This window comes from Drosophila yakuba, chromosome 2L (genome assembly GCF_016746365.2).
Source record: "Drosophila yakuba strain Tai18E2 chromosome 2L, Prin_Dyak_Tai18E2_2.1, whole genome shotgun sequence".
In the NCBI taxonomy this organism is placed as follows: Eukaryota; Metazoa; Arthropoda; class Insecta; order Diptera; family Drosophilidae; genus Drosophila; species Drosophila yakuba.
The window spans coordinates 22,736,923-22,753,964 of NC_052527.2; the positions used below are offsets into that span (position 1 = coordinate 22,736,923).

The window sequence follows — 17,042 nt, forward strand, 5'->3', positions numbered from 1 at the left end:
TCTTTGTCTGCTTTAATTTCTTGTGGCTTTCCCATATCATTGAATATTTTAGTAATGGCTCTTTTCGCTTCTAGCCAATCTCTACTTTTTACTTCAACTAGGGAGGCAAATTTTGAATAAATATCAATACAAGATAAGAAGATCTGGTTACCCGTGACATAAAAATCTATCACGTATTTTTCCCTTGTGTTAAATATTTCTGGTGTTGTTTCAAATGTCAATTTTGTGTCTCGATGTTCTGTTTTTGCCAGATTACAGATTTCACATTCGTTGATAATATTTTGAATTAGCTTTTGACTATCTGGGTAATAGTATTTTTCTTTAAACCAATTAATGGTTTTTTCTATACCTGGGTGTAAAACTTCCTTATGTCTCTTTAGGATTAAATCCTTAAATTCTGCATAAGTTAGTATGTCAATTAGCTTCGTGGTACATCTCAATAGTTTTGTGAAATTGTTAGGGCTTATGATTTCGGTAAATGCTCTCTGGAAGATCAGAAAATCCTCATCATTAGGGAAGTAAATTGCGCTTTTCTTGGTGCACACATATTCCTTAATGAGGGTTTTGGCGAGTTCAAGTGTCATTTCTTTATAGATTATTTTAATCTTTAGTTTTTGAAAGTAGTGGATTACACTTGTTGTGTCATTGTCGCCTTTTTCTATCTCTATTTCTCTAGAAAAGAAATTGATTGGTCTCTCCGTTATGGATATATAATTTAAATTATCTTCATTAGCACTATGTATAGTTGCGTCTGCGCTGTTTGCGACTTCGCCAACCATGACTTCTTCTATTTTTGTGCGGGAAAGAGCATCCGCGACATAGTTTTCTTTGCCTGGAAGATATTTTATTTTATAATCGAATTCATTAAGTTTGATTTTCCACCTTTGTAATTTCATGTTCGGCTCTTTGATATTATTCAGCCATACCAATGGCTTGTGATCACTCATTATTTCAAATGGCCTGCCGAATAAGTATGACCTGAAATATTTTGTCGCCCAAACTATAGCTAGCAATTCTTTTTCAATGGTAGCATAGTTGATTTCGTGTTCGTTCAGCGTTCTGCTGGCATAACAAACGGGCTTATGATTCTGTGAGAGCACTGCACCAATAGCTACATTACTCGCGTCAGTTGTTAGAGAAAAAGGCTTCGAAAAATCGGGGTAGATTAATATCGGATCTGAAGTTATCAAAACCTTTAGTTTTTCAAATGATTCGATGTAGTCTTTACATTTAATATCTATTACAGCACCTTTCTTAAGTTTGAGGGTCATGGGTTTAACTATCTTGGCAAAGTTAGGAATGAACTTGCGATGAACTGCGAACCCACATAATCCCAAAAATGATTTTATCTGTTTAGGTGTCTTAGGTAACGGAAAATTTGTGATTGCAATGGTTTTGTTTGGGTTTGGTTTAATGCCATTTGTTGTGACAATATGTCCCAGGAATTCAGTTTCTTTTTTCATGAATTCACATTTGTCTAGCTGCAACTTCAAGTTGGCGTCTCTCAGTTTCTCAAAGACTTTCTTTAGAGATAAAATATGTTCCTCCAATGAAGTGGAGTAAACAATAATATCGTCCAAATAGACTAAACAATCTTTGTAAATCAAATCTTCCAAAAGATTATTCATACATCTCTGAAATGTAGCTGGAGCATTCTTTAGGCCAAAAGGCATACGTGTATATTCGTAATGCCCATGCTTAGTTGAAAAAGCTGTTTTTGCAATAGAATTTTCGTCCATCTGGATTTGGTGAAAACCCTTAGCTAGATCAATGTTGGTAAAATATTGGCATCTACCCAATTTATCCAATATCTCATCCATTCGAGGGATGGGGAATTTGTCATTAACAGTTATCTCGTTTAGATTCCTGTAATCAACTACCAACCTAAATTTTTGTTTCCCAGAGGCGTCTGCCTTCTTGGGGACCACCCAAATAGGAGAACAATAAGGGGACTTTGATTTGCGAACGATCCCTTGCTCTATCATTTCTTTGATTTGTTTGTTGACTTCTTGGTCAACACTTTGGGGGTACTTATAGGGTTTACGGTATACTGGATCCTCATGCTGAGTCTGGATGACATGTTTAATTGTACTGGTGAAGGTCAAATTTTCGCCTTCCTTGTACTGAATGTGTCTATATTCGTATAGAACTTTCTTTAAACATTCAATTTCCTCTACATTTAGATGTTCGAGTCTGTACTCGTTACATTCGCGTAACTCATTGTTGATCGCGAAGTTGACTATATCGTTGTCAACGGACATGGGATCGAGATGTGTTACATCATTGTCCACTGTGTCACTAACAACTTTTGAAGTGAGGCATTTTGGTAATGCGGTCTCCTTCTTCTGTTGTTGATGCTTTGGTTTAAGGCACTTAGGTGCGGTCTTAACCTTTTGCATCTTTGGATTGATTTCCTCCACTGGAGTGGAATCATCCTTTTGTTGTGGGTCGAGGCATTTAGATGCGGTCTCGCCCTTCTTTTCTCCATACACAAACTTAAAGGTTCTTGAACCTAAAGTTACCGTCTCGTTATCATAATCTATCTTAGCTTTCGTATCTTCTAGATACTTTCGACCTAACAGGAAATCATAATTGTCGGAAAATTTGTGGATGTAGAATTTCTGAACAGACGGACATACTGAAGTGGGTTTCATTATTATGCTTTTCTTTAATTTTATTGCCCCTTTAATGGTATACACTGTTAGATCTTCTTCTTTTTCTTCTAAATTTTCAAAATTTTCCCTTATGATATTGATGGATGAACCTGTGTCGATCATTCCCTTGTAAATTTTGTTATGATAACCTATTCTTACATGGGGACTGGTACGTCCTCCTGTGTCACTTGAGTGTCCGAGGCAGTTTGATGAAAATTTACATCCATTCTGCTTTGGCCACTTTGACTCTCGCGTTGTCTTTTTACCGGCATCTGACCGTTATTATTATTTGAAGTTGAAGGTTGGAAATTAAGGGAATTGTTAAGAGGATTGTTTTGTTGGCCTTGTGTTAACTCCCTTCTAAACGTGCAATAATTTCCCCTTTGATTGACCGGTATGGGACGAGTGGAGTACTGATTTTGATTTATTGTAGGTTGATTCGAATTTTGATGTTGCGTATTGTTATTCTGATTCGTTCCAGGATAATAATTGCTGTGATTGTAATTTCTATTATTGTAATATCTTTGATTATTGCTTTGACTATGATTTCCCCTGTTCCTGCGTCTGTTCCCTTCTGATCCATTAAAACGCTGATTTTCTGGACTGGCGTCATAGAGGCCTACCTCCATTGAAGCTTGTTTTAATTTATAAATAGTATCAATATCTTTGCGTGCCAAAGACATATAAATTCTATCCGGCAGTTTTCGATCTATTACAGATTTAACAGTTCTTTTTAACATTTCAGTGTAATTTGATTTATCTACAGGGTCGCTTTCTAATTCTAACTTGTCAAACATAATCCAATATTGTGATTCGAGCTTCTCGATGAACTTACAGATGCTTCCGGGGTATGATGTATCCTCCAGTTATCTTATAAGTTGTATGTAAGGCCTGTGATCCTTGAATGCCATCGCCAGGACCGTCTTTGTATCCAGCCATGTGTTTACTCTTTCTTGGGTCACGACCTCCAATGCTGCATCCACTAGTAACCGTTTCACTGCTCTGTAGATAACGTGTGCTTGTCTGGCATCTTGGGTAGGGTATAAGTTGAGTAGATGCTCGACCTGGTTAACAAACACAGACAGCTTGCCAGGTGTGCCATCGTAGTAGTTCAGTTCTTTAATTTGATTTAATAATTGATTTAGGTGGGTTTCCGAAAGTTGCGGAACTGCCATGGTGCATTTGTATAAGTATTTGGATACACGTTGTTTATTTAAATTCTTTGTTTTAAGTTACGGAATTAAAAATTTTAATTAATTTTGTTTCCGACCGCACGGGATTTTAAATTGTCTTGCAGATGTTACTGACCACACGGGATTTTAAATTGTTTTGCAGATGTTACTGACCACACGGGATTTTTTCTTGAATACTACTTTCATGTAGATTCTTTTGCGGATCTCAAAATAATTTTAGAATCACTGTTTTAATTCGCCGATCCTGGATAGCTAGTTGTATAGCGTATCCTTCAATGGATCAGTACCGTACTAAAAGGACTCTTTATTTAACAGATCCTACCGACTGCGCCAATTAAATAATCGCAATATTTATTTTTTAATTTTATTTTACTGAATGATTACAATATTTTTAGTTGAGAAAAACACCGACCGATTATAATTAGGTCTCAAACTGAACTCTGATAATTACTCTGATTTGATTGACGTTCAAGCCTCGGTTTCGAGCTTTTCTAATATGGACTTTAGACTTTAGGGTTTTGATCAAATGAAGAGAGAAAGCTTTGGAGTTGCTGACTTTAATAGTCTTCGCATTTCTCTTGGATTCAAGTGCATTCGCTCTTGGATACAAGTGCTCTTAGATTCTTATAATTTTGCTTATTGAAATCTAATACTTCTGTTTTCGGGATTGCGAGTCCGAGCTTTGAACGTGGGAACGCAACGATGATGCGAGGGCTTAAGCATAGATTGTTTACATTAGGCAACGGATGTTTAGTCTACCAGTGGGTGACTTATCAGGTATCTGGTATCTGTTGGGTACATCCAGAGTTGTGTTGGGTGTGTGGGTGTGTTTGGGTGTACATGTTGTATGTGTATTAGTGTGTAGGCATGTGCTTAAGTCTTAGGGACTTATGGATATGTCACTATATACATATTTACATTTATTTACATTTTCCACTTAAACTTAACTTTCGAATCTATGTGACAAGTCTAGCGTGTGAAATCTTTTTAATCGTCTAAGACTGCTAGTATTGTGTAATAGACCTATTGCCATTATGTTTTCGTGGTTGTGTAGTCTGTTTATATACCTCATAGCATTTCTTTTTATTTCTTCTTTAACTGTAAGTAAGTTTAGGTCTTTGTGAATGTCATAATTGGACATATACCAAGGAGCACCTGTTATTGTTCTAAGTGTCATGGACTGAAACCTTTGCAATATTTCGATATTTGAGTTACTTGCTGTTCCCCACAATTGCATCGCATATGTCCACACTGGCTTAAGGAATGCCTTGTATAAACGAATTTTGTTCTCTAAGCTGAGCTGGGAACGTGGACCTAACAGCCAGTACATCTTTCTTGTTTTTGCCTTGAGCTGCATTTGCTTCGCTTTGATGTGCTGCTTCCAGATTAGTCGTCTGTCCAGGTGTACTCCAAGGTATTTCACCGTTTCACTAACGGGTATGTAGGTCCCATTGAGCATTACAGGAGGACAATTCCGAGATCTCAGGGAAAATGGGACTTGAACTGACTTCTGTGCGTTGACCACTATTCTCCACCTCTCCAACCACGCAACCATGCACCCGAGTAGTTGCACCATTGATTTATGTCGTTGAGAAGTGCGTCTAGATTCAGGTTGTTTTGTTTTTTCCCAAGATTGTAAATTATTGTGAAGTCGTCGGCGTACGCAGTGAAATCCATTTGTTTGTGCGCAGCTAGTATTTTGTTTAATTTGTTGAATGCTATTGCGAATAATATCACAGATAAGGGGGATCCTTGCGGTATTCCATTGTGTAGTGGTTGGGGGTTTGAGTAGGATTTGTTGGAAAGGACTGTTATTTTTCTATTGGTGAGGAAGTTTGTTATGTAGTTGGAGATCCTTGGGCCTATTTTCCAGGCTATGAGTTCGTCAATGATGCTGTGGATGCCTACTCTGTCAAACGCTTTGGCGAAATCTAGTGAGATGATAGACGCGTGGCTTTTCTTTGATAGGGATGCAGTTATCTGATAATCTAGCATAGCTAGAGAATCAGAAACCGATTTTCCCTTTTTGAATCCCATTTGCCGGTTATCTAGAAGCTTGCTATTTGAAGCTAGCCACCATAGCCGTTTTGCTATTATTTCATCAAGGACTTTGGATATGCATGGATTGAGTGAAATGGGTTGGTAGGAGTTAATGTTGGTTTTGTCCGTGTTCGGTTTGGGTATAGGTATGACGCTGCTTACTTTAAGTTGCTGAGGTATGTATGAGCTTAGGATGTTGTTCAAAAGTTTAAGCAGTCTTTTATGTAGGTTTGTGGATAGGTTTTAAAGCATAGGATAGCTTATACGGTCTCGGCCTGAAGTTTTTCCTTTGAGTTGGTTAAGTGCAGCAATCAGTTCTGTAAGATATATGTCCTGTTCGATGCTTAGCGCTGTAGGGGATGGGACGTGTGTGTGAGGGATTGGGTGTGATTTCCTTTGTATGAATGTTGTGTTGAAGTTGTTGTCAAGCGATGCTTTAGACCAGTGGGTGCAGAGGTTGTTGGCTATTTCATTTTTGTCCATAATGCTTTGTGTTGTGTCATTGGGATCGGTAAGGCAGTGGATGTGGTGCCTAGTTTTCAGGCCGCAGAAATGGTTTATTTTAGTCCATATTTTTCCGATTGGTGAACTTGGGCTAATATCGGTTGTAAAGCTTTCCATTGCTGATTTTTTATTTGTTATACCCGTTACTCGTAGAGTAAAAGGGTATACTAGATTCGTTGAAAAGTATATAACAGGCAGAAGGAAGCGTTTCCGACCATATAAAGTATATATATTCTTGATCAGGATCAATAGCGGAGTCGATTTGGCAATGTCCGTCTGTCCGTCCGTCTGTCCGTCCGTCTGTCTGTCCGTCTGTCCGTCTGTCCGTCTGTCTGTCCGTATGAACGTCGAGATCTCAGGAACTACAAAAGCTAGAAAGTTGAGATTAGGCATACAGACTCCAGGGACATAGACGCAGCCCAAGTTTGTCGATTCATGTTGCCACGCCCACTCTAACGCCCACAAACCGCCCAAAACTGCGACGCCCACATTTTTGAAAAATGTTTTGATATTTTTTCATTTTTGTATTGGTCTTGTAAATTTCTATCGATTTGCCAAAAAACTTTTTGCCACGCCCACTCTAACGCCCACAAACCGCCCAAAACTGCCACGCCCACACTTTTGAAAAATGTTTTGATATTTTTCATTTTTGTATTAGTCTTGTAAATTTCTATCTATTCGCCAAAAAACTTTTGGCCACGCCCACTCTAACGCCCACAAACCGCCAAAAACTGTCCTTCGCACTTACACTAGCTGAGTAACGGGTATCAGATAGTCGGGGAACTCGACTATAGCGTTCTCTCTTGTTTTTATTTCTCGTTTGAGTTTGGCGTTGGCTTTTTTGTAGGCTAATACGGTTGTCATATTAGTGTTTCTGTTGAGATTTTTCCATGCTATTTGCTTTTCATTTCTTAATTGTTGGAGGGTTTGGTCCCACCATGGAACGTTCCGCTGTCTTTTAGACTGGTGTGATTGGGGGATGGATTCATTGGCGGATTGAATTATTATTCTTGTAATAATAGCGAGTTCTTTATTAACATTGGCGCTTGGGGGCTTTTCAGTAGACAGTTTGCTTTCTTAAGGTTAAATCTTGGTCTTTCGATTGGGTTGTTCATGTTATGTTCTTTGAATAGGTCTATGTGAATTGGGTAATGGTCGCTGCCTGAAAGCGAGCTGTCCGTATACCATTTTGAGTTCAGGTTAATAGGGGGTGATGGAATGGAAAGGTCTATGTGTGTGAATGTATGATGTGTGGTAAAGTGGGTTTCTGAGCCGTTGTTAAGTGTAACGAGTGAGTTTTGGTTGATAAATTTAAATAATGTGTTTCCTCTTTGGTTGTTGGTTTGTGAGCCCCAGCTCCTGTGCCTATTAAAATCTCCAGTTATTAGTAGGGGTCGTTGTAAGTTGTATATATTTCTGAGGTGATGTATTGTAAAAGGTTTGTTGGGTGGGATGTAAGATGATGCTATGGTGAACTTGAATTTGGAATGAATTGTTACTGTTATTGTGTCAAAGTCAAAGGCGCTGACTTGTATATATTGATGTTGTAATGAGTTATGGACGAGGAGAGCAACTCCTCCAAAACTGTTTGTGGCGGTGTTTTCGTGATAGATAGTGTAGTTTATTGGAATAGGTATGTTTTGAGTAGAGTGTAAGTGTGTTTCTTGTATGAATATTAGCTTTGGGTTGTGTTTTTTTATAATAATTTGCAATTGGTTGTAGTGGTTAATGTAACCGTTCATGTTCCACTGTATTACTTTTAGCATTTTTTTAAATTGGGATTTTAATTAATTAGGGAAATAGAGACAATTTACCTGATTTATTGTATAATTGCATTATATTTTTTTTTTGTATTTATTTTGCTTTTGTTTGTAATAGATACTGTCGCTGTCGCTGTTAGGAAGTGGGTTTTTGTTCCTATTGTTTTTTTGTTGTTTTTGTTCAGTTTTTTCTTTAGATTTAAGGGGTTTGGCGAGAGTGTTTTGTTTGTTGGTGTAGATTCTTAGTTTTAGGTCTTCTTGCATGGAGGAGTTCAGTGTTGATGTAGATGCAGTGATCGGGGTGGTGTCCATGAGTGTGTCGAGGTCATCATATGCTGTTGTTTTTCTAGATGGGGGCTTAGCGGCAGTATTTTTACCGTTTTGAAGTGAGTTGGGTAAGACGATGGGTAGTTTGGAGATTGGCGTGGCTTCTTTTATTGTTTTTTCGGTTGTTATGGTTGAGTATAGAGTAGGTTGGTGGGTATGTCGTGAGTAGTAAATCATTAGGGCCTTTTTGTGGTCGAATTTTTTGAGGGTTTTTATAGATGTTAGTTCCTTTTGTTTTATAAATGCTGGGCATGTCCAAATCTTAGGCAGTTTCGGCATCTGAGGGGAAGAGGAATATATGGGCGTACATTCACTCTCTCGTATCCAATCATCAGTGTCTCTGGAAGCGTTAGTGATGCAAAGGTCATAATGATGAGGCCAGTTTCTTTAGGTTCGTTGTTTTAAATTTTTTTAATTTTCCGTATTTCTGTCACGTTTTGGGGTTTTAGTTCATTTACAATTGTTTCGTCGTCGATGTTACGGAGATAATTGGTGTATATAACTCCTTTGGAGAAGTTGATGGTTTTGTGCTCACTTGCTTCTACGGGGAAGTTGTGAAAGTTGACCATTTTTAGAAGTTTTTGTGCTTGTAGGGTATCTTTAGTTTATGATTAGCATCGATCCTTCTTTTGTGACCTTCGCTGTTTCCACTTCACCGTTGCATGCGTAGTCAATAACTTTTTTCCTTAAGAATGGGCTTACGTTTTTAAAAGTTTCATTGTCTGTTCTTTTTATGATTATGAATTTGAGTCCAGTGTCGGATGATTTAAATAATCTATTTATATCGGGAGGCATTGTTGTTGTTGTTTATTGGGCACTAGCCCTTTTTGCTTTGTCTCTTTTTTTGTTTCTCTTTTTATGTCGTTTGTTTGTCCAAAAAAAAAAAAATGTGTTGCTTGTGTGATAGTGATTCCGTTATGAGATGATCTATGCAAGCTAGATTATCTACAACGGACCTCTCTCTCTTAAAACCTACTTGGTTTGTTTGTATAAGTTAGTTTGTTGATACAAACCACCAAACCCTTTTGGCTATAATTTTGTCCAGTATTTCGGCGACACAAGGGTTTAGACTGAATGGTCTATAAGAGGTGATTGAGGTTATGTCTGTGTTTGGTTTGACAATAGGAATTACTAAGTTAGTTTTATATTGTTGTGGAATATGACTAAGAAAAATGTTGTTGAAATGTTTAAGTAGTCGTGTTTTCACAGCTACCGAGGCATTAGCTATCATTGGATAATAAATTCGGTCGATTCCAGGTGTGTGACCTTTTAGGCTAGATAGTGCGGAGTCTAATTCAGTTTGGGAGATGTCAGATTCGATTTGTTGTACTGAGCGGGAAGGACATGTTATGTATGGATATGTTTTGCTGTATTTGTTATTAATAAATGTAGGAGAGAAATTTAGATCATTGGATTGGTTGGACCAGAAATTTGCGAATGTGTTGGCTATTGTATTGTCGTAGCAGATAGGAGAGGATGATTCAGGGCAATTTATAACACGGATGTATTTTCTATTGTGCAGACCACAAAATGTCCTAATATTGGCCCAAAATTTCTTATACGTTTATTGCAGATTAATGGTTGAGGTAAATTGTTTCACAGATTCTTTTTTGGCTATTTTGAGTTCTCTTTTAAATTTAACTTCAGTCTCACGAAAATAGACTTTATATGGTCGGAAACGCTCCCTACTGCCTGTTACATACTTTTCAACGAATCTAGTATACCCTTTTACTCTACGAGTAAAGGGTATAACAATAGAATGGCGGTGCCACGCCCACAATTTTCGGAACCGTTAAAGATATGGACTAGTGTAACACTATACAAAAAACACAAACTAAATATCTCTTTCCGCTCTAGAGTTATTAATTTAGGCCAGAAAAAGTGGTTAAATTTCTCATAGTTGTCTGTCCGTCCGTCCGTCTGTCCGTCCGTATGAATAACATAAACAAAGAAACTGCAAGTCTCAATAAAGTTATTCTACATAGTGCACAGTACACCATTCCACAAACTACACAAATTAAAACAAAAGAGAACACTATAGTCGAGTTCCCCGTCTATCTGATACCCGTTACTCAGCTAGTGGAAAGGAGAAAGAATGTCTTAAACACAGTTTTTGACGGTTTGTGGGAGGTGGCAAAAAGTTTTTTGCCAAATCGATAGAAATTTACAAGACAAAATACTCAATACAAGACAAGACAAATCACAATACAAAAATGAAAAAATATCAAAACATTTTTCAAAAGTGTGGGCGTGGCCCAAAACTGTCAGTGTTGAAATTTCTTTTTCGCACATCCACGTGCTGAGTAACGGGTATCAGATAGTCGGGGAACTCGACTATAGCGTTCTCTCTTGTCGAATTTCGTTATGAAAGAAAATTATAATTCCGGTGCAAGTGAAGCCTCGTTTAAAAGTCTTCGGAGAATTTTTGATCACCTGCAAGAGCTAAATTTGTTCAAACCATTCCCGTGACACTCAAATATATTTATGCCCAATCAACAAAATATCAAATGTCAATAAGTTTACCGGAAAAGGTGCAAAGGTTAAGCACCTTTTCAGTCAACGATCTTAAAAGTTCTTAGCTTCAAATTTTTGAGATACTTGAACTTGGGCAAATGCATCAATAACAAGAGAAAACACTATAGTCGAGTTCCCCGAATATCTGATACCCGTTACTCAGCTAGTGAAAGTACGAAGGAGAAATTTCAACACTGACAGTTTTTGGCAGTTTGTGGGCTTTTGAGTGGGCGTGGCAAATATTTTTTTTGCAAATCAATAGATTTTTAACATACTAATAAAACAATAAAAAAATATCAAAAAAATATTCAAAAGTGTGGGCGTGGCAGTGTGGGGTAGTTTGTGGGCATGGCAAATAGTTGTTCTGCAAATCGATAGAAATTCACAAGACTAATATTAAAATAAACAAATATTAAACCATTTCTCATAGGTGTTGGCGTGGCAGTTATGGTTGGTTTGTGAGCGCTAAAGTAGGCGTGGCAAAATGAATCAACAAACTTGCGCTGCGTCTATGTCTCTGGAGTCCGCATGCTGAATCTCAACTTTGTAGCTTTTAGATTCTGAGATCTCGACGTTCATACGGACAGATCGACTCGGCTATTGATCCTGATCAAGAATATATATACTTTATATGGTCGGAAACGCTTCCTTCTGCCTGTTACATACTTTTCAACGAATCTAGTATTCTCTTTTGCTCTACGAGTAACGGGTATAAAAATTACAAGAGTGCAAAATCAATTTTTTTTTTGTTTGGTTACTGTTTTGTATAAGTTTATTTTATTTTGTGTTTTCTATGTATATGCTTGATTAAAAAAAAAAAAAAAAAAAAAATAAATTTTAAAAATCAGCAAAGAAAGAAAAGTCTTCGAATTACAACAAAAAAGTTTAATTTAAACCACTTTTTTTTCTTTTTTTAGGGCCTACGAACCTTAGAGCTTTGCGTTGATAATTTACAGCCTGACTTTTTGTATGATCATATACAACCAGTAAGAGCTGCTTTGATGCAAGCCTTGTGGAAAACTTTAAGAAACCAGGACAACGCCGCTTTGGTTGCCTTTCGCGTTCTTGGAAAATTTGGTGGTGGAAATCGAAAAATGATGGTGGAGCCACAAGCTTTGTCGTATATTCGAAACGACCAACCAACCATTTCGATTGTAACTTATTTTCAGGAATACGAAACACCAATCGATTTTCCTGTTGATGAGGCGATTAAGTCCGCCTTTAGGGCCTTGGGATCGAATTCTACTGACCAGTTTTATAGGAGGCAAAGCTGGGAAGTAATCCGGTGCTTCTTAGCTGCATTTATTAGTTTGGATGATGAAAAACATATGATGCTAAAACTTTTTACACATGCAGACTTTGTTGAAAATAAAATAATGAATTGGTCTACATTTCAACATAAAGTCGGAAATGAAACTGTGCGAGAAATCCATCAAACAGCCCTCATAGGAATGTTGGTTGCATCAGCAACAAAGGACTTGCGCGATTCTGTGTGTCCAGTAATGGCAGCTGTTGTCAGACATTATACTATGGTAGCTATTTCACAACAGTCAGGTCCTTTTCCACAAAAAGGATACCAAGCCACGCATGGAATTGACCCCATGATATTAATAGATGCTTTAGCATCTTGCATGGGTCATGAAGAAAAGGAGTTATGCAAACCAGGAATAGCTTGTATGGGTATTATACTTGACACTGCAACAAATATTATGGGTAATAAAGAAAGAGCATGTAAATTGCCTATAATCCAGTATCTAGCTGAAAAAATGGTATCCCTATGCTATGATCGGCCATGGTACTCAAAAGTAGGCGGCTGCCAAGCTATTCAGTTTTTATGCAAACATATGTCTTTGCGATCCCTTTTTCAAAATCTCTTTAATTTTATAAAAGCGTTCATGTTTGTATTAATGGACCTTGAGGGGGATGTATCTAATGGGGCTATTGAAATAACAAAAAATTATATGAAGAGCATGTTGGAAATTTGTTTAACGCCAATAAGCGACTGTTATAAAAATATGGATCTAAAAGATTTACAAGTTAAAGCCACTTATGAAGTTATTCACGAACTTGTGCGTCACATCACAAGCCCTAATACCATTGTTAGAGAAGAATCTATGATACTACTTAAGCATATTGGTACAATACAATCCAAAACCGTTTCTGAAGTTATGGATCCGCATAAAGACGTTCTCGCTGATATAATACCCCCAAAAAAGCATTTATTGAGACATCAGCCGGCAAATGCGCAAATTGGACTAATGGATGGCAATACATTCTGCACAACTTTGGAACCACGACTTTTTACAATTGGTAAGCTAAAATTTTTCTAAAAGTATTGTTACTGTTTTTCCTTGCCATATTCTCTCTCTATTCCAAGAAAAGTTTTCAATATCTTAACTAGCATTACGCAAATCTTTAGTTCCAACTACTATTACTATTATTAGTACTATTACTATTGCGCAATTGATAGATAATAGATAGTTGCAAAAATTATTATAGGTCTTCATTCTTAAAAGGAAAATACTAGAAATATTTATTTTCCGAATGTTTATAACTTTGTTTTAAAATAGCTACAATTTAATTAAAGGGCGAAGCGCTTTACGAGCGGCTATATTGGCTGTTTATACTCATCAAGCACTTGCTTTTGTAAGTGACTTAAGTGCCCATTCCTATGGCAGCTTTATGATATTTTTTTTTATAGCTCGAAATTTACATTATCGAAAAAATTGTGTATAACGAATAGGAATAACACTTAACAATTATCCTATACAACAAATATCCTATATAACAATTATAGGCGTTACTTGTGAGTTGTCGACCGTATAGTATATATATAGTATTGACCAAAATCACTAACCGAGGTGATCTGGCCATGTCTGTCTGACCGTGCATGCGAGTTCGAGTTACATACATATAGGCAGCGCAAGTTTGTTTCTTCTAATTGCCCGCTCTAATGCCCGCAAACCACCCAAAACTGCCACGCCCTCACTTATAATAATTAATTTGATTTTATCCCACGGCCACACCTCCCGCCCAACTGACCGAGAGGCGCTGCCGTGTATTCTAGTGTTCAACGCTATATAGGAAATGGTAAACGAACGAGAAAATTTATAAATATTAGTAAGATCTATAAATGTGTTAAAAAAGTTAGTATTGATCGCTTAAAGAGCGGCCGAGAGGTAGTATCAGAGATAATAGGATAAAGTCTATTTTAGTCTGATCATAATACTTAGAAGGGGTATGCAACTAATAGTTAGATCTACAGTGAATACATCCGTTACTAAATACGAAACACCAATCGATTTTCCTGTTGATGAGGCGATTAAGTCCGCCTTTAGGGCCTTGGGATCAAATTCTACTGACCAGTTTTATAGGAGGCAACTAAGTTAAAAGGGTATATTAGCTTCATTAAAAAGTATGTAACAGGCAGAAGGATGTGTCTTCGACCATATAATGTATAATGTATATATACATATATAATGTATATATATATTCTTGATCAGGATCAATAGCCGAGTCGATCTCGCCAAGTCTGTCTGTCCATCCATCTGTCTGTCCGTATAAACGTAAAGATCTAAGGAACTATAAAAGCTAGAGAGTTGAGATTAAGCATACAGTTTCCAGACATAGATGCAGCTCCAGTTTGATGACCCATGTTGCCACGTCCACTCTAACGCCTACAGACCGGCGAAAACTGTCACCCCCACACTTTTGAAAAATGTTTTGATATTTTTTTAATTTTTATACCCGTTGCTCGTAGAGTAAAAGGGTATACTAGATTCGTTGAAAAGTATGTAACAGGCAGAAGGAAGCGTTTCCGACCATATAAAGTATATATATTCTTGATCAGGATTTATAGCCGAGTCGATCTGGCCATGTCCGTCTGTCCGTCCGCCCGTATGAACGTCGAGATCTAAGAAACTACAAAAGCTAGAAAGTTGAGATTAAGCATACGGACTCCGGAGACATAGAAGCAGCTCAAGTTTGTCGATTCATGTTGCCACGCCCACTCTAACGCCCACAAACCGCCCAAAGCTGCCACGCCCACACTTTTGAAAAATGTTTTGATATTTTTCATTTTTGTATTAGTCTTGTAAATTTTTATCGATTTGCCAAAAAACTTTTGTCTGTCGATTCATGTTGCCACGCCCACAAACTGCAAAAAACTGTCAGTGTTGAAGACTCGCACTTTCACTAGCTGAGTAGCGTGGCAGCTTTGGGTGGTTTGTGGGCGTTAGAGTGGGCGTGGCAAAAAGTTTTTTTGGCAAATCGATAGAAATTGACAACATTTACAACGTTGCAACATGAATCGACAAACTTGCGCCTCGTCTATGTCCCTGGAGTCTGTATGCTCAATCTCAACTTTGTAGCTTATGTAGTTCCTAGGATCTCAGCGTTCATACGGACGGACAGATAGACGGACAGGCGGACAGACAGACGGACAGACGGACGGACAGACGGACATGGCCAGATCGACTCGACTATTGATCCTGATCAAGAATATATATACTTCATATGGTCGGAAACATTTCCTTCTGCCTGTTACATACTTTTCAACGAATCTAGTATACCCATTTACTCTACGAGTAAGGGTATAAATATAATTAGCATGCGACTACCTTAAGTGGAGAAAGCCGTCAATAAAGTCATGTTGTGCTATAGGGAAAAGTATATTCGATTTTTCTTCAGTGCCAGGGCACTGAATATAAGAGCAGCACAAATATAAGAGCACGTTATATAAACAGAGCTATCGGAAAATTACAGCTTTATGAATTCAACGTTTCGGAACTCGTTAAAAAGTACCTCTTCTGACGTGAGGGTAGACCTAACCGCAATTAGGATTCCGCGTTCGCTGCTGTAATCCTGCCCGTCCTGTTCGTCAAACAACGCGTTCGGCAGCCTTGGCTTCTTCCCTGCATGATGAACGGGACTCGTTAGGTTAGGTTAGGTTTTACCGGCCGTCGGTTATCCGACGCACTTAGACCATTAGAGGTCCGTTGTGATACCGTGTATGTTTCGGCAGAAATCATTATACGGGGCATTTAGTCTTCTGGCATGGGTGCCTATCATCCAATTCCCTGTGATGAGGTTTGCTCTGGTCAATCTTTAAAGTTTTGACCTTCTCTTTGAGCTTATTTTTGGCCATATTTGGCTTGTTAGGCGACAGTGTGTGGTGTTTTCCCATATTGTCTGTTTGTTACGGTTCAGGTGGTCCCTAAGTAGTAGTTTACAAGTGGCTAAAGGCATACTCATGCCCTCCAAGCCCTCTCGAGCTAGTTCATCTGCGATGCAGTTGCCTTCTATGTCCCTGTGTCCGGGTACCCATATAAGGCTGATTAATTGTTGTGTCATCTCGTGTAAATATGATCGGCAATTCGTTACTGTTTTCGAGTGACTAGAGATTGAGCCAATCGATTTGATAGCTGCTTGGCTGTCACTGAAAATGTTTACATGTAAGCCTTTCGGCTTTAGTGATTTTAAGTGTTTTAGGGCCTCCCATATTGCTGCCACTTCAGCCTGGAAGAAGCTGCAATGATCGGGGAGTCTGAAAGAGGTGCGTAGGCCTAGCTGTTCGGAGTAAACTTCTCCTCCTACCCTGTTCTGTAGTTTTGACCCATCCGTAAAGAATCATATAGCATTCTGGGGGCCAGGTATTTGTGAGTTCCAATCATCCCTCTCTGGGATGATTGTGTTGAAAGGTGTTTGTATGTACTCTGTTGGGGTGCAGTAGTCTGTTCTGGAGTGGACTATTTTAATGTTTTTTCTACACTGTTTGGTATCTCTAAACCTGATTGCCGCTACTGTGGCCTGTTCCATGCCAGCTAGTTCTGGGCTTGGGAGGTTGAGTATGGCATTTAGGGCTTCGTTTGGGGTGGTGCGTAAAGCACTGCTGATGCAGAGTGCCGCAGCTCTTTGCATTTTTGCTAGCATTTTTATGCTGGATTTCTTTTTCAGAGCCGGCCACTATACCACGACTCCGTACTGTAGTATTGGTCTGACAATGGCCGTATATATCCAGTTTACTATATAGGGTGTCATGCCCCATTTGA

The 17,042-nt window shown here is 38.2% G+C and overlaps 1 protein-coding gene across 8 annotated transcripts in view; it reads left to right on the forward strand.

Moving 5' to 3' along the window:
* The window catches only part of LOC6539180 (transcription-associated protein 1), a 175,759-nt gene that overhangs the window by 93,056 nt on the left and 65,661 nt on the right, over positions 1 to 17,042 (forward strand). For 7 of the 8 annotated variants that reach the window (XR_005560210.1, XR_005560209.1, XM_015189784.3 and 4 more), the window contains one exon: positions 11,910 to 13,302. Coding sequence is in view for 6 of the 8 variants with exons in the window: in XM_015189784.3 (XP_015045270.1) it covers positions 11,910 to 13,302 (1,393 nt within the window). In the remaining 2 variants the exon portion in view is untranslated. Of the gene's footprint in view, positions 1 to 11,909; positions 13,303 to 14,276; positions 14,398 to 17,042 lie in introns of those variants that run through there. The other variant, XM_039371065.1, reaches the window with a different exon arrangement.